This window comes from Triticum urartu, chromosome 2A (genome assembly GCF_056163025.1).
Source record: "Triticum urartu cultivar PI428250 chromosome 2A, HENAU_Tu73, whole genome shotgun sequence".
Taxonomy (NCBI): domain Eukaryota; kingdom Viridiplantae; phylum Streptophyta; class Magnoliopsida; order Poales; family Poaceae; genus Triticum; species Triticum urartu.
Genome location: NC_141874.1, coordinates 17,647,130 through 17,664,954, shown reverse-complemented (window position 1 = coordinate 17,664,954; position 17,825 = coordinate 17,647,130). Strand labels below are relative to the sequence as shown.

Below are 17,825 nucleotides of genomic sequence, written 5' to 3'. Positions count from 1 at the left end.
TACCGGCAAGTCTCTTTACTCGTTCCGTAACACATCATCCCGTGATCAACTCCTTGGTCACATTGCGCATATGATGATGTCCTACCGAGTGGGCCCAGAGATACCTCTCCGTTTACACGGAGTGACAAATCCCAGTCTCGATTCGTGCCAACCCAACAGACACTTTCGGAGATACCTGTAATGCACCTTTATAGCCACCCAGTTACGTTGTGACGTTTGATACACCCAAAGCACTCCTACGGTATCCGGGAGTTGCACAATCTCATGGTCTAAGGAAATGATACTTGACATTAGAAAAGCTTTAGCATACGAACTACACGATCTAGTGCTATGCTTAGAATTGGGTCTTGTCCATCACATCATTCTCCTAATGATGTGATCCCGTTATCAACGACATCCAATGTCCATGGTTAGGAAACCGTAACCATCTATTGATCAACGAGCTAGTCAACTAGAGGCTTACTAGGGACATGGTGTTGTCTATGTATCCACACATGTATCTGAGTTTCCTATCAATACAATTATAGCATGGATAATAAACGATTATCATGAACAAGGAAATATAATAATAACTAATTTATTATTGCCTCTAGGGCATATTTCCAACAGAAGATACCCCGAACAAGCCCTCAAAGGATTACTTTCCATAGTAACAAGTGACAGTAAATTTCAGCACACTATATAAATTTTTCCTTACCAAAGGCGCTTCACTCCCCGGCAACGACGCCAGAAAAGAGTCTTGATGACCCACAAGTATAGGGGATCTATCGTAGTCCTTTCGATAAGTAAGAGTGTCGAACTCAATGAGGAGCAGAAGGAAATGACCAGCGGTTTTCAGTAAGGTATTCTCTGCAAGCACTGAAATTATCGGTAACAGATAGTTTTGTGATAAGGTAATTTGTAACGGGTACCAAGTAATAAAAGTAAATAAGGTGCAACAAGGTGGCCCAATCATTTTTGTAGCAAAGGACATGCCTGGACAAACTCTTATATAAAGGAAAGCGCTCCCGAGGACACATGGGAATTATCGTCAAGCTAGTTTTCATCATGCTCATATGATTCGCGTTCGTTACTTTGATAATTTGATATGTGGGTGGACCGGTGCTTGGGTACTGCCCTTCCTTGGATAAGCATCCCACTTATGATTAACCCCTCTTACAAGCATCCGCAAATGTTGGAAATATGCCCTAGAGGCAATAATAAATTAGTTATTATTATATCATATTTCATTGTTCATGATAATCGTTTATTATCCATGCTAGAATTGTATTGATAGGAAACTCAGATACATGTGTGGATAAATAGACAACACCATGTCCCTAGTAAGCCTCTAGTTGACTAGCTCGTTGATCAATAGATGGTCATGGTTTCCTGACCATGGACATTGGATGTCGTTGATAACGGGATCACATCATTAGGAGAATGATGTGATGGACAAGACCCAATCCTAAGCCTAGCAAAAGATCGTGTAGTTCGTTTGCTAAAGCTTTTCTAATGTCAAGTATCATTTCCTTAGACCATGAGATTGTGCAACTCCCGGATACCGTAGGAGTGCTTTGGGTGTGCCAAACGTCACAACGTAACTAGGTGGCTATAAAGGTACACTACAGGTATCTCCGAAAATGTCTGTTGGGTTGGCACGAATCGAGACTGGGATTTTGTCACTCCGTGTAAATGGAGAGGTATCTCTGGGCCCACTCGGTAGGACATCATCATAATGTGCACAATGTGACGAAGGAGTTGATCACGGGATGAGGTCCGGAAAATGTTCCACCACGTCCAATACAGCAGCATGGGCTGTAGGGGGGCGCCCTAACCTTAATGGGCCAAGGGCACCAGCCCTCCCAAGGCCCATGCGCATGGGAGAGGGGAAACCCTAAAGGGGAGGGCCTCCACTTGACTTGGGAGGCACTCCTCCCCCCCTTGGCTGCCGCCCCCAACCCTAGATGGGATCTAAGGGGGTCGGCCCCCTCTCCCCCACCTATAAATAGTGGAGGGGTGGGAGGGCGGCCACACCCTTGAACCTAGCGCAGCCCCTCCCCTCCAATACCTCTCCTCCTCCGCGTGAGCTTGGCGAAGCCCTGCCGGAGAACTGCCACTCCATCACCACCACGCCGTCGTGCTGCTGTTGGACTCTCTTCCTCAACCTCTCCTTCCTCCTTGCTGGATCAAGGCATGGGAGACGTCTCCGTTCCGTATGTGTGTTGAACGCGGAGGTGCCGTCCGTTCGGCGCTAGGATCATCGGTGATTTGGATCACGACGAGTACGACTCCATCAACCCCGTTCACTTGAACGCTTCCGCTTAGCGATCTACAAGGGTATGTAGATGCACTCTCCTTCCCCTCGTTGCTAGATTACTCCATAGATTGATCTTGGTGATGCGTAGAAAATTTTAAATTTCTGCTACGATCCCTAACAGTGGCATCGTGAGCTAGGTCTATGCGTAGTTTCTATGCATGAGTAGAACACAAGTTATTGTGGGCGTCGATTTTTTCAATTTACTTGCCGTTACTAGTCTTATCTTGATTCGGCGGCATCGTGGGATGAAGCGGCCCGGACCGACCTTACACGTACTCTTACGTGAGACTGGTTCCACCGACTGACATGCACTAGTTGCATAAGGTGGCTAGCGGGTGTCTGTCTCTCCCACTTTAGTCGGATTGGATTCCATGAAAAGGGTCCTTATGAAGGGTAAATATAAATTGGCATATCACGTTGTGGTTTTCGCGTAGGTAAGAAACGTTCTTGCTAGAAACGTATAGCAGCCACGTAAAAACTTGCAACAACAATTAGAGGACGTCTAACTTGTTTTTGCAGCATATGCCTTGTGATGTGATATGGCCAAAAGGATGTGATGAATGATATATGTGATGTATGAGATTGATCATGTTCTTGTAATAGGAATCACGACTTGCATGTCGATGAGTATGACAACCGGCAGGAGCCATAGGAGTTGTCTTAATTTATTTATGACCTGCGTGTCAACATAAACATCATGTAATTACTTTACTTTATTGCTAAAGTGTTAGCCATAGTAGTAGAAGTAATAGATGACGAGACAACTTCAAGAAGACACGAAGATGAAGATCATGATGATGGAGATCATGGTGTCATGCCGGTGACAACGATGATCATGGAGCCCCGAAGATGGAGATCAAAAGGAGCAAAATGATATTGGCCATATCATGCCACTATTTTATTGCATGTGATGTTTATCATGTTTTACATCTTATTTGCTTAGAACGACGGTAGCTTAAATAAGATGATCCCTCACTAAAATTTCAAGAAAAGTGTTCCCCCTAACTGTGCACCGTTGCGAAGGTTCATTGTTTTGAAGCACCACGTGATGATCGGGTGTGATAGATTCTAACGTTCGAATACAACGGGTGTTGACGAGCCTAGCATGTACAGACATGGCCTCGGTGAAGGAAATATGCCCTAGAGGCAATAATAAAGTTATTATTTATTTCCTTATATCATGATAAATGTTTATTATTCATGCTAGAATTGTATTAACCGGAAACATAATACATGTGTGAATACATAGACAAACAGAGTGTCACTAGTATGCCTCTACTTGACTAGCTCGTTAATCAAAGATGGTTATGTTTCCTAACCATGGACAAAGAGTTGTTATTTGATTAACGGGATCACATCATTAGTTGAATGATCTGATTGACATGACCCATTCCATTAGCTTAGCACCCGATCGTTTAGTATGTTGCTATTGCTTTCTTCATGACTTATACATGTTCCTATGACTATGAGATTATGCAACTCCCGTTTGCCGGAGGAACACTTTGTGTGCTACCAAACGTCACAACGTAAATGGGTGATTATAAAGGTGCTCACAGGTGTCTCCAAAGGTACATGTTGGGTTGGCGTATTTTGAGATTAGGATTTGTCACTCCGATTGTCGGAGAGGTATCTCTGGGCCCTCTCAGTAATACACATCACATAAGCCTTGCAAGCATTGCAACTAATGAGTTAGTTGTGAGATGATGTATTACGGAACGAGTAAAGAGACTTGCCGGTAACGAGATTGAACTAGGTATTGAGATACCGACGATCGAATCTCGGGCAAGTAACATACCGATGACAAAGGGAACAACGTATGTTGTTATGCGGTCTGACCGATAAAGATCTTCGTAGAATATGTAGGAGCCAATATGAGCATCTAGGTTCCGCTATTGGTTATTGATCGGAGACGTGTCTCAGTCATGTCTACATTGTTCTCGAACCGTAGGGTCCGCACGCTTAAGGTTTCGATGACAGTTATATTATGAGTGTATGAGTTTTGATGTACCGAAGGAGTTCGGAGTCCCGGACGAGATCGGGGACATGACGAGGAGTCTCGAAATGGTCGAGACGTAAAGATCGATATATTGGACGACTATATTCGGACATCGGAAAGGTTCCGAGTGATTCGGGTATTTTTCGGAGTAGCGGGTAGTTACGGGAGAAGCAATGGGCCTTGATGGGCTTTAGTGGGAAGAGGAGAAAGGGCCAAGGGGCTGCTGCGCCCCCCCTCCCCTCTAGTCCGAATTGGACTAGGGAAAAGGGGGCCGGCCACCTTTCCTTCTCCTCCACTTCCTTCTCCCTTCCTCCCCTCTTGATGGACTCCTACTAGGACTTGGAGTCCTAGTAGGACTCCACATCCTGGCCGCACAAGTGCCTTGGCCGGCCTCCTCCTCCTCCATCCTTTATATACTGAGGCAAGGGGCACCCCATGAACACAAGTTGATCTTCGTGATCGTTCCTTAGCCGTGTGCGGTGCCCCCCTCCACCATATTCCACCTCGGTCATATTGTAGCGGTGCTTAGGCGAAGCCCTGCGACGGTAGGACATCAAGATCGTCACCACGCCGTCGTGCTGACGGAACTCCTCCCCGACGCTTTGCTGGATCGGAGCCCGGGGATCATCATCGAGCTGAACGTGTGCCAAGAACTTGGAGGTGCCGGAGTAACGGTGCTTGGATCGGTCGGATCGTGAAGACGTACGACTACATCAACCGCGTTGTCACAACGCTTCCTCTGTTGGTCTACAAGGGTACGTAGATCACACTCTCCCCTCTCGTTGCTATGCATCACCATGATCTTGCGTGTGCGTAGGAAAATTTTGAAATTACTACGTTCCCCAACACTCGGGACACATGGGAAACACTTAGGTTGACTTGACGAGCCTAGCATGTACAGACATGGCCTCGAAACACGGAAGACCGAAAGGTCGAACATGAGTCGTATAGAAGATACGATCAACATGAGATGTTCACCGTTGATGACTAGTCCGTCTCACGTGATGATCGGACACGGCCTAGTCGATTCGGATCATGTTTCACTTAGATGACTAGAGGGATGTCTATCTGAGTGGGAGTTCATTAAATAATTTGATTAGATGAACTCAATTATCATGAACATAGTCTAAAATTGTCTTCGCAAATATGTTGTAGATAAATAGCTCACATTGTAGCTCCCTGTTTCAATACGTTCCTAGAGAAAGATTAAGTTGAAAGATATTGTAAGCAATGATGCGGACTAGGTCCGTAGTCCGAGGAGTGTCCTCACTGCTACACAGAAGGCTTACGTCTTTGATGCACCGCTCGGTGTGCAAACCCCTACAACATCGTCTGTGGATGTTGTGAACACCTGACAGACACATTTTGATGACTACTTGATAGTTTAGTGCACCATACTTTACGGCTTAGAATCGGGATTCCAATGACGTTTTGAACGCCATAGAACATATGAGATGTTCCAAGAGCTGAAATTGGGATTTCAGGCTCATGCCTGTGTTGAGAGGTATGAGACCTCTGACAAGTTCTTTTGCCAACAAGATGGAGGAGAATAGCTCAGGTAGTGAGCATGTGCTCAGAATGTCTGGGTGCTACAATCACTTAAATCAAGTGGGAGTTAAACTTCCATATAAGATAGTGATTGATAGAGTTCTCTGGCCACTATCACTAAAGCTAGTAGATCTTCGTGATGAACTATGACATGCAAGGGATGGAGTTGATCCCGGAGCTGTTCGCGGTGCTTAAGACCGCAAAAGGTAGAAATCAAGAAGGAGCATCAAGTGTTGATGGTTTAACAAGACCACTGGTTTCAAGAAGGGCAAGGGCTAGAAGGGAAACTTCATGGATGGCAAACCAGTTGCCGCTCCAGTGAAGGAACCCAAGGTTGAACCCAAACCCGAGACTAAGTGCTTCTATTATAAGGGGAACGGTCACTGGTAGCGGAATTACCCCAAATGCATGGTAGATAAGAAGGCTGGCAACTTCAAAGTATGTACGTGTTATTAATGTGTACCTCACTAGTACTCCTGGTAGCACCTGGGTATTATATACCGGTTCAGTTGCTATTATTGGTGACTTGAAGCAAAAGCTACGGACTAAACGGAGACTGGCTAAGGGCGAGGTGACGATGTGTGTTGGAAGTGTTTCCAAAGTTGATGAGATCACCATCACACACTCCATCTGCCTTCAGGATTAGTATTGAACCTAGATAAATGTTATCAGGTGTCTACGTTGAGCATGAATATGATTAGATCATGTTCATTGCAATACGGTTATTCATTTAAGTTAGGGAATAATGGTTATCCTGATTACATGAATAATACCTTTCATGGTCATGCACCCAATGTGAATGGTTCATTGAATCTCGGTCATGGTAATACACATGTTCACGCCAAAAGATGTAGAGTTAATAATGATAGTACCACTTTCTTGTGGCACTGCCGCTTAGGTCATATTGGCGTAAGATGCATGAAGAAACTCCATGTCGATGGATGTTTGGAGTCACTTGATTTTGAATCGCTTGACACATGCGAGCCATGCCTCATAGGCAGGATGACTAAGACCCCGTTTTCAGGTATAATGAAACGGGCAAGTGACTTGTTGGAAATCATACATGCTGATGCGTGTGATCCAATGAGAATTGAAGCGTGCGGTGGATATCGCTATTTTCTCATCTTCACTGACGATTTGAGTAGATATAGGTATATTTACTTAATGAAGCACAAGTCTGAAACGTTTGAAAAGTTCAAGCGATTTCAGAGTGAAGTTAAGAATCATCATAACAAGAAGATCAAATTCCTACGATCTGATCAATGAGAATTTTTGAGTTATGAGTTTGGCAAACATTTTAGACATTGTGGAATTGTTTCACAGTTGAAGCCACCTGGAACACCACAGGGTAATGGTGTGTCCGGACGTCGTAATCGAACCTTATGAGATATGGTGCGATCTATGATCTACCTCTATTATTTTGAGGTTATGCATTAGAGACAGTTGCATTCACTTTAGATAGGACACCATATAAGTCCGTTGAGACGACACCGTATTGGTTTGACAAGAAACCAAAGTTGTCATTTCTTAATGTTTGGGGCTGCGATGCTTAAGGCTTCAGCCGGAGAAGCTCGAACCCAAAGCGGACAAACACATCTTCATAGGATACCCACAGGTGACAGTTGGGTATACCTTCTATCTCAGATCCGAGGGAAAATTGTTTGTCGCTAAGAACGGGTCCTTTCTCGAGAAGGAGTTTCTCTCGAAAGAATTGAGTGGGAGGAAAATAGAACTTGATGAGGTTGTCGAACCTTTACTTCAACCAGAGAGTGATGCAACATACAAAGATGTTTTCTGTGGAGTCTACATCCGTTGAATAGGAAGTTAATGATAGTGATCATGAAGCTTCGGATCAAGTTGCTATCGAACCTCGTAGGTCGACAAGGATATGTACTACTCCTGAGTGATACGGTAATCCTGTCTCAGATATCATGTTGTTGGACAACAATGAACCTACGAGCTATGGAGAAGCGATGGTGGGCACGTATTCCGACAAATGGTTAGAAGCCATGAAATCCGAGATAGGATCCATGTATCAGAACAAAGTATGGACTTTGGTGGACTTGCCCGATGATCGGCAAGCCATTGAGATAAATGGATCTTTAAGAAGAAGACGGACGTGGGCGGTAATGTTACCGTCTATGAAGCTCGACTTATGGGAAAGAATCTTTTCACAAGTTCAAGGAGTTGACTACGATGAGAATTTCTCACCCGTAGCGATGCTTAAGTCCGTCGGAATCATGTTAGCATTAGCTGTATTTTTCGATTATGAAATCTTACAGATGGATGTCAAAACAAGTTTTCTTACCAGTTTTCGTAAGAAAAGTTGTATGTGATACAATAAAAGGTTTTGTCGATCCTAAGGATGCTAAAAGGTATGCTGGCTCCAGCAATCCTTCTATGGACTAGAGCAAGCATCTCGGAATCGGAATATATGTTTTGATGGAGTGATCAAAGCTTTTAGATTTATACAATGTTTGTTAGAAACTTGTATTTACAAGAAAGTGAGTGGGAGCACTACACCATTTCTGATAAGTATATGTGGATGACATATTGTTGATCCGAAATAATGTAGAATTTCTGCAAAGCATAAACGGTTGTTTGAAGAGTGTTTTTCAAAGGAAGACCTGTATAAAGCTGCTTACATATTGGGCATCAAGATCTATAGAGATAGATCAAAACGCCTGATGATACTTTCAAAGAACGCACACCTTGACATGTTTTTGAAAGAGTTCAAAATAGATTAGTCAAAGAAGGGGTTCTTACCTGAGTTGTAAGGTGTGAAGTTGAGTAAGACTCGAAGATTGACCACGGCAGAAGAAAGAGGAAGGACGAAGGTCGTCCCCTATGCTTTTGTCATAGGCTCTATACGGTATTCCATGCTGAGTACCGCACCTGATGTGTACCTTGCCACATGTCTGGCAAGAGGGTACAAAGGTGATCTAGGAGTGGATCACCGGATAGCAGTCAAAATTATCCATGGAGGAATAAGGAAATGTTTCTCGGTTATGGAGGTGATGAAGAGTTCGACATAAAGAGTTACGTCGATGCAAGCATAACACCTATCCGGATAGCTCTGAGTAGAGATACCGGATACGTATAATGGAGCAATAATTTGGAATAGCTCCAAGTGGAACGTGGTAGCAACATCTATGATATAAAGTTTCGCGAAATACATAGGGATCTGAATATGGCAAGACCCGTTGACTACAACCTCTCTCACAAGCATAACATGATCAAACCCAAAACTCATTGAGTGTTAACCACATAGTGATGTGAACTAGATTATTGAGTCTAGTAAACTCTTTGGATGTTGGTCACATGGCGATGTGACCTATAAGTGTTAATCACATGGCGATGTGAACTAGATTATTGACTCTAGTGCAAGTGGGAGACTGTTGGAAATATGCCCTAGAGGCAATAATAAATTAGTTATTATTATATCATATTTCATTGTTCATGATAATCGTTTATTATCCATGCTAGAATTGTATTGATAGGAAACTCAGATACATGTGTGGATAAATAGACAACACCATGTCCCTAGTAAGCCTCTAGTTGACTAGCTCGTTGATCAATAGATGGTCACAGTTTCCTGACCATGGACATTGGATGTCGTTGATAACGGGATCACATCATTAGGAGAATGATGTGATGGACAAGACCCAATCCTAAGCCTAGCACAAGATCGTGTAGTTCGTTTGCTAAAGCTTTTCTAATGTCAAGTATCATTTCCTTAGACCATGAGATTGTGCAACTCCCGGATACCGTAGGAGTGCTTTGGGTGTGCCAAACGTCACAACGTAACTGGGTGGCTATAAAGGTACACTACAGGTATCTCCGAAAGTGTCTGTTGGGTTGGCACGAATCGAGACTGGGATTTTGTCACTCTGTGTAAACGGAGAGGTATCTCTGGGCCCACTCGGTAGGACATCATCATAATGTGCACAATGTGACCAAGGAGTTGATCACGGGATGATGTGTTACGGAACGAGTAAAGAGACTTGCCGGTAACGAGATTGAACAAGGTATCGGGATACCAACGATCGAATCTCAGGCAAGTACTATACCGCTAGACAAAGGGAATTGAATACGGGATTGATTGAATCCTCGACATCGTGGTTCATCCGATGAGATCATCGTGGAACATGTGGGAGCCAACATGGGTATCCAGATCCCGCTGTTGGTTATTGGCCGGAGAGTTGTCTCGGTCATGTCTGCATGGTTCCCGAACCCGTAGGGTCTACACACTTAAGGTTCGATGACGCTAGGGTTATTAGGAAGACTTGTATGTGATTACCGAATGTTGTTCGGAGTCCCGGATGAGATCCCGGACGTCATGAGGAGTTCCGGAATGGTCCGGAGGTAAAGATTTATATATGGAAAGTTGTTGTTCGGGTTCTGGGAAAAGTTCGGTTTTTTCCGGTATTGTGCCGGGAAGCTTCCGAAAGGTTCCGGAGGATTCCGGAGGTCCGGAAAATGTTCCACCACATCCAATACAGCAGCATGGGCTGTAGGGGGCGCCCTAACCTTAATGGGCCAAGGGCACCAGCCCCCCCAAGGCCCATGCGCATGGGAGAGGGGAAACCCTAAAGGGGAGGGCCTCCACTTGACTTGGGAGGCACTCCTCCCCCCCTTGGCCGCCGCCCCCAGCCCTAGATGGGATCTAAGGGGGCCGGCCCCCTCTTCCCCCACCTATAAATAGTGGAGGGGTGGGAGGGCGGCCACACCCATGAACCTGGCGCAGCCCCTCCCCTCCAATACCTCTCCTCCTCCGCGTGAGCTTGGCGAAGCCCTGCCGGAGAACTGCCACTCCATCACCACCACGCCGTCGTGCTGCTGTTGGACTCTCTTCCTCAACCTCTCCTTCCTCCTTGCTGGATCAAGGCATGGGAGACGTCTCTGTTCCGTATGTTTGTTGAATGCGGAGGTGCCGTCCGTTCGGCGCTAGGATCATCGGTGATTTGGATCACGACGAGTACGATTCCATCAACCCCGTTCCGTATATTTTTTTTTGCATTTTCCAGATTTTGTAACAAATTTTAAGAAATATTCCTATTTTCAAATTATTCTGATATTTTAAAAATTATTTACTTCTTTTATAATATTTGAAAATAAAAAATAATTTTCAGAAAAATTGTTGGGAAATTTTAAAAAATGTCTTCGTTTTTATGTTTTTAGAAATCAAAAGGTATTCTCAAATTACAGAAATATTTGGGGAATTCCAAAATATGTTCTTGTTTTCAATAACATTTATAAATTCAAAAGTTGTTCATGTTTAAAAATTTGTTAGCAAATTCCTAAAAAATGGGGAATTTCAAGAAAATGTTCATAATATTGGTTAGCTTCATATTACGAGTAGATTGATTAGAGAAGTCGGCTTCGCTTTGTTTGTGGTGGTGGTGGTCGTCATTGTTGTCGCATGTCGCCGTTGTCGAAAGTACTCGGTGTTCGAATCGTGTCAACAGAGCAATTTTTAGAGGTGTCGGTGGAAATGCAAGAACATGATGGGGAGGACGGTGGGGGTAGATGGGCGTGGGAAGTGCCATCGCCGCCTCCATGAACCATGGGTAGCGCAACCATGGCGGTGTCGACCGCCTCGGTCAAAGCCATCCCTCTGCTCATGGCGCTCACTCTAACCGCCCATGAGAGATTCTCCGAACCACCCTGAGCATGCTAGAGCCCCACCGACGTGGCCTCCCAAAAGTTGGAAGCTAGGTTCCACTATAAGCATAACGAAACATTAGTTTTAGTATATTTCATCAACTACATAGAATACCCTGCAAAAGACAACAACTACATAGAATTTTAAAAATACTCTAGTAATAATCAAACAGGAACAAGTAGTCAAAATGATTGCAAATAGATTCACAAAGCATGAGGGGCTAAATACAAACAATGCTACATCTATGGAGGATTATGTAAGTTTTACGGCCTCTTCTTGACCTAGCAAGTTTTCTTTAAGCTAAAACACATGCTTTATTACTCAATAATGTTATAGAGGAATATAATTGATAGGAGGTTGCAAAAAGCCACAAATGGAGGGCTGTAGATAATCGAAGTGCATGTTTAGCGAGGCTAGGTGCCTCGACATTTGATGCCCTTCCTTCGAAAGTGAAAGAGCACTCCTGGAACTCCGATACCATAATTTGATGTCTCTGATAATGTGACCATACTTCCCTCCAGTTCCTTCTTGTATGCTTGTAACAACTTCTTTGCAATCAGATGCAACCACAACTCGGGTTTGCATTAAATCCGTCAGGAGAGCCAGAGCTTCGCACAGATCAAAATCCGTTGCATTAAATCCGTCAAAAAATTTCATGTGAAACGGGATGATAGTTCTTCGGCGGTGAAAAATAAAAGAAAGTAAATATAACATTTGTTGTTCAACTTGTTTTTTTTACAGAGATCAAAATGCTTAAGCTTTCCTCTTTAAAATTTCTAGGTAGCTTTTTGGCGTGACAATGAAGACATCTAATTTTTTTTACATTTGGAAAAAAAAATTGATGGGCAGGAGCATATACTCCCAAGAGCCGAATTAGATTTCCGCCAAGAAATACTCAACATTCTAATAAAGACAAAAAACAGGTAATTTCTCGTTATCCTGAAAGAACGGCAGTGGCCAAATTCCAGTGCACGGATTGGCTCGGGCATTTTCTCGAACAGTTTGCCCCTCCCCTGCTGGAAGCAGGCAGAACAACGAGTGGAGAAGTGGATATGAGGTGAGCAGTGAGCCACGTCGGCGGTGTGCTCTTCGCTGACCGGCCACGACTCAGGAAGGAAAAGTGTTGTTCGCCTTCAGGAGGGGGTTGTCGTCGCCGGCGCGACGGTGTCGGTGGGTCTAGTAGCTGTTCGTGGCAACCACATCGTTCTTCTTCCCTTCCCTGCCATTCCCTGTGCAAAGACGGTGTCGAGCACAAGCTGCCGGAGGAGCGTACTTTCCATGCATCCCGAGGCGGAGCATATCTTTGTGCTAGATTCCTCACTAATAGTAGAAAAAAAAAATAAGGGCATCTACAACCGGACTTTACAAATCCGGCGTCTCAAATGCCCGCGCACATGTCCGGGTGTGTCTGCGGGCACTGACCCGACACCCCTCAAATAATGTAATCCATATCTGGATATCTTGAATTAGAAATCTTAAATCCATGTTATTACATGTAACATAGCGTTTTTTGCGAGCAGAGCTCATTCGGCCGCCTTAGCCATGTCCGGCGGCCGGCTATGCTCCCCAGAGTGTTGGCCCGGGCGCCGATAAGGTAGAGTAGGGGCATGGGACACAAGCCGACTCACAGGACTCGAGGCGCCGCCGTCTCCCATGCCCACTCTTCCTTATCGGAGCCCGTAACCTGTTGGGCGCCGGTGGACGTCAGATCGATGATAGATCCATCCTGAAACGAGCTAGCATCGTCCACCACGACACGGTTGCGGCGTCTTGACTGATGCACCGTACGGGGCGCCGGAGAATCCAACTCCGCCTTGCCGACATCCACAGCCGCGAGGGGTGCTGCCGCCTCTCGCGCGCCGTGCCATGTTCTTGTCGGACGAGGCCCATGGTGTCCACGATGCTCGGCGTCAGCAAAGGGGTTGCGCGTCCGCCACCGCGTTCGGACGCCGGACGGACATCACCGCCTCCGACGAGGCAGCAAAGACAGACCTAGTGTTGGATCCATGCGCCATTTTGGGTGGACGCAATGGATTCTCGACGGAAGGAGTCCGAGCGCTGCCGGGCACAGGCCTCCTCTGGGGAGCGGCGGAGCGCAAGCCGGACAACCATCTCCTGCTCGGAGCCTTGTGGGATGAGCTCGGGATCGATGAATATGGAGGTGAAGGACCTGGATCCGCTGCGTGCCATGCCGGAGACATCCAGATGGCACCGAAGACGAGTTTGGATGGCGGAGGGGAGTGAAGCGAAGTGGATAGGATTTGATCCGGTGAACGGATCGGAAGAAATATATATGGGGTCGGGTGGGCCAACATGGGCCAGGTCCGACGTGGCGGGTGTGGCCGTACGCTCAATAACGGCCCCTATATTTGGATTGGATATGAGGGGTTCCGGTCAGTCTGGACATCTGAGACTCGTTTGAGAAAACCGTTAGACCAAAAAATTGTGATTGGTCAGTGAGCGGACGGATCATCCGGACATTTGAGGCCGATTTGGGAGGTACCGTTGAGATGCTCTAAAATCGGCTTAAAGCCGACGCCCGCAGCGGCAGCTTCCTAGAAGTTTCTTCTTGCTTGAGCAGCTGCGACGCCGGCCCCGGAGTGAGGGGTACGTTTCGGAGCCCCTCCGGGGATGATAAGGTTTTAAGTAGCAGGTGAGGCCGAGCATCCGACGCCACGCCCGTTTGAGGGAGAGATTTTCCCCTTGAATCAAACATAATAATACCAACAAAATACCTAAAAACGCGCAGTCCCACGGCGCAGCTTCCGAGAATCTTCCTTTTTGAGCCACTGCCGAGTGGGGCCCGAGGGAGTCGCTACGCCCCCCCCCCCCCCCCCCCCCCCCCCGCGACACCGGGGCGCTTTGCTTTGCTTGCTTCCCTTTTCCTCCGCTCCCCCGCCGAGGTCGAAATCTGCGGCGAATGCGACCGGGAGAACCGATCCCAAGGTGCGCCGCCCTCCTCCTCCTCCTCCTCCTCCTTCGCGAGTCCTCTCCCGGGATTCAGGTCTGCTCGGGGGGAATTGCGGGCGGCTTCTGTTTAGATTCCGCCCCTCCCTCGTCATCGTCGTCCCCTTCCTGGGGTTTGGCCGGCCTTTTTTTTCTTTTCGTTCGCGTGGCGGGCTGGGGTTTAGCCCTTTTGTGGAGCGCGGGTTCCGCCTGGATCCGCTCCCCGCTGTCCGGGTCGCTTGGTTCGCATTTCGTAAGGTTTTGCTCTCAATTTTGACAGGATCAGCTCGCCGCTGCTTTAGGGGGGAATCGCCTTTTGGCCCGTGTCCGCTGTGCGTGATTCCGGACTGTCTACTACAAAGCGTCATCCTGACCTGATACCCGTGCGTGGATTATCCTTTCTGCTGCTCCTGCTGCTGTCAGTAACATCTTTGTTGCTGCCTTTGATCTAAAAATGTTTGTTTGTTTATGTCCTTTGGTGCCAGGTTTACTAAAGCCAAGTCACCAACCAGGTTCGAGCTGCCGGGGAAATATGGGCAATGTACTTGCAATGCCTGCACATGTTTTCCAGACAGCTCAACAGAACCATGTGGTTGTGGTTGCGGAGGAAACATTCAGATTATGTGACGTGGATCGTCTGTCTCAAGTTACTAGAAAACTGCACCGGTCCATTGAGCAGCACCCCCACTCAAAGCAGGCAGACACGACGTGCTGTGTCTCAGCTGAAAGGAGAAGCCATGACAGTTATCCATCGTCTGATGATGGTGATGTTCCAGAGTGGCACCTTCATTTTTCCAACCGGGCCAATCCCCTCCCCCTAACCGACAAGCGGCAGCTTCATTATCGATCACATATGTATATGGAAACTGAGGGTCTTGAATGTATCTTACCTGACCATATGGCCCAACTAGAAGACATTGTACGCCACCACACAGTGGCTGTTGGTCCTGGTTACGAGGAAGAGCTACTCCAACACCTCCCACACAGCACAGATGCGTTGACCAGGTAAATTCACTTGTTTATATCCAAGGTTATCAGCATCAAGTATTCCTTCTCCTTATTCATTGCTCCCTCCGTATCTAAATACAAGACGTTTTTGCAGTTCAAATGGAACAGCAAAAATGTCTTATATTTACTTAAAGAGGGAGTATTACAACATAAGCATCAAAATAGTATGCCTCTTATTGTGGTTCAGACCTGAATAGCATCTTATATTTGTTTTGGAGTGGCAAATAGTTAAAAGTTCAATTTTTTTTTTCAGTACAGAGATGTAATAGACCGCGACCAGCATTGTACAACACAGCTTTTCTGAAATAGTAACAGCCCAAGTAGAGTTAAGTTTCCCAAGATATACTTTCTTCTGCTCCCAGTTCTTTAGTAAGGCAGATGTTCTGTTCAATTCCTTGTAATGAAGTATTAACTTTTCTTAATGAAGCTGGGGGTATCCCCTGTATTTAGTTGTCAGAATACCGTCTCTTCTTCTGTTTCATATATCATATGTGATTTTTCTCTACTCATATTTAATCCTGCCTATTAAACAGCCTTTTCAATGAACTGGAAATTCGGTTGACCAGTATTAGTCCTGAATGTGAAGATTTTCCCATCAGGTTGAAAACATACACAGAATTGCTCTGTTTGATTAAAGGGCAGTTATATGACGAGAGTAGACCATTTAGGGAATTTAAGATAGGCTACTTTGCACAGTTTGCAAAACACCCTATAGAAATTCTCGTGAAAATTGCACTTCTTCTCAGCAAGATGGAGTGGTCTGTCACTGATATTTGTCCAATGATGCTTGCATATGAGGCAGTTATGGATGTTGTTCCTCTTATCCAAAAATTAATTCCCAGTGAATCTGATGATCTCTTACCCGAGATTAAAAGTAACATCTGGGAGTCTTTCAGGAAAATAGTTGGCAGTATGGGGGATCCTCAGGGTGGTGCCATTCACTCAGTGACATGTTCCCTGGTAGACTCAGTGAAGATTATCCATAGTCACAAACAGTTAGTGCAATCTTTTGCTCCTGATGATGACAGCCACTCGTTTGGAAATCTTCTGTCTGGCGTGATTGGAAGGTGGATATCTGCACTCGAGAAACATCCGATGTCAGATAGTCGGCGGAAGAACATTTTCATGCTGAACAACATGAGTCATTTAAAGGGGAAGACAAATGTTCTGTTAGATGATTTGCTGCCTCTGCAGCATCTTGATTTTCCTTATCCTGATTATTTCAAATTACTCACAGATATCTGGATCCAGGGTTACCTGGTAGATGCTTGGAAGCCAGCCTTATATTTTCTGAGTTGCAAGTCTTGGTGGGTTAGTCGGCATTCATCCTTGGTTAAATTTACCTCAACATTCAATGGGATTTTTGATCATCAGAAAACTTGGGTGGTTCCTGATCCTGCTCTACGGGAAACTCTAAGAGTCCGTATAAAGGGGCATATTTTGCCAACATACAGAGCTTTCTTGGTGAAGTATCCAGATACTGGGCCGTCTGGTTGTTTGTGTTTGTGGGGAGGTTCAGCAGAAGAGATACATAGCGCAGAGAGTTTGGAGCTGGTGGTGGACACGATATTTGAAGGAGGAACTGGACAGCCTACTTGTCCTTCCCTTTCTCCTTAGTATCCATAGATTAGACTATCAAGTGGAATTGTACATAAGGTGAAGATTTTTCTCACACGAAACCACTGATGTCTGTGTAATGCTGATCTTGGAGCGCGCCTTTTCCTCCCTAAGTAGTCCGATAGGGAGAAGACTCTGGTTGTATATTTGATATTCTTCTTCCGCCCATTTTTGAAGAAGATAGGGAAAATACTCTGGTTGTATATTTGATATTCTTCTTCGGCCCATTTTTGAAGAAGGTCCTCCGGGAAAGATGGTTTGAGATGCGAGTTAAGTACTTGTTTGTATTCCTTGTATGACAATGCAGGTTCATCGCCTTGTCTGTATGTAGGCTGTCTCAGAAGTGAAGGTGTTATCCCATTTGTTTTGCATCATGCATTTTCATCTCTGTACAAGTGTAGATTAATGGTGCAAGGTTTATCAGGGGAAAAGGAAGCAGGCAAGTACTGTTTGTATTCTGGTGGCCGTTTCTCCCGAGCTGGCCACCTCCCTGTCCTGCAGCCATCCTCGTCTGCTGCGCTGGTAGTTGGCGGCGTCTCCATGGAGGTGCCTCCAGGCAAGCCTGCTGCTCCGGCTCTGCCGGCCGCTTCTGCCGCGGGATCGCGTGGTCTCGAAGCTTCGATGAGGATGAAGATGTGGAGATGGCGCCGCGGACGCCGCTGGCCTCGGCTGATGCCCCTGCTTCCTGTGCAGACGAGCTGACCCACCGGCCGCATTATGTGTCGTGGGCTTCTGCTTCTGATGAA

At 45.9% G+C, this 17,825-nt stretch overlaps 1 protein-coding gene across 2 annotated transcripts; it reads left to right on the top strand.

Annotated features, from left to right (window-relative positions):
• The first annotated feature begins 14,312 nt into the window (after window positions 1–14,312).
• On the top strand, window positions 14,313–17,405 carry LOC147982973 (uncharacterized). Of its 2 annotated transcripts, none has more exons than XM_087542769.1 (4): window positions 14,313–14,454; window positions 14,735–14,837; window positions 14,940–15,459; window positions 15,996–17,405. In XM_087542769.1, exons 3-4 carry the CDS (start codon window positions 14,987–14,989, stop codon window positions 17,077–17,079), a joined length of 1,557 nt encoding a protein of 518 aa, XP_087398895.1. In that variant the 5' UTR covers window positions 14,313–14,454; window positions 14,735–14,837; window positions 14,940–14,986; the 3' UTR covers window positions 17,080–17,405. The 2 variants fall into 2 exon arrangements, with proteins under 2 accessions (XP_087398895.1, XP_087398896.1); XM_087542770.1 differs by having other exon boundaries at window positions 14,342–14,454; window positions 14,741–14,837.
• The last annotated feature ends 420 nt before the right edge of the window (window positions 17,406–17,825 follow it).

Bases quoted from the DNA above. Each gene is read 5' to 3' on its own strand.
- LOC147982973 (XM_087542769.1), top strand. From the start codon at position 14,987: ATGGGCAATGTACTTGCAATGCCTGCACATGTTTTCCAGACAGCTCAA. The intron at 15,460-15,995 runs GTAAATTCACTT...CCTATTAAACAG, and splicing joins AGCACAGATGCGTTGACCAG to CCTTTTCAATGAACTGGAAA.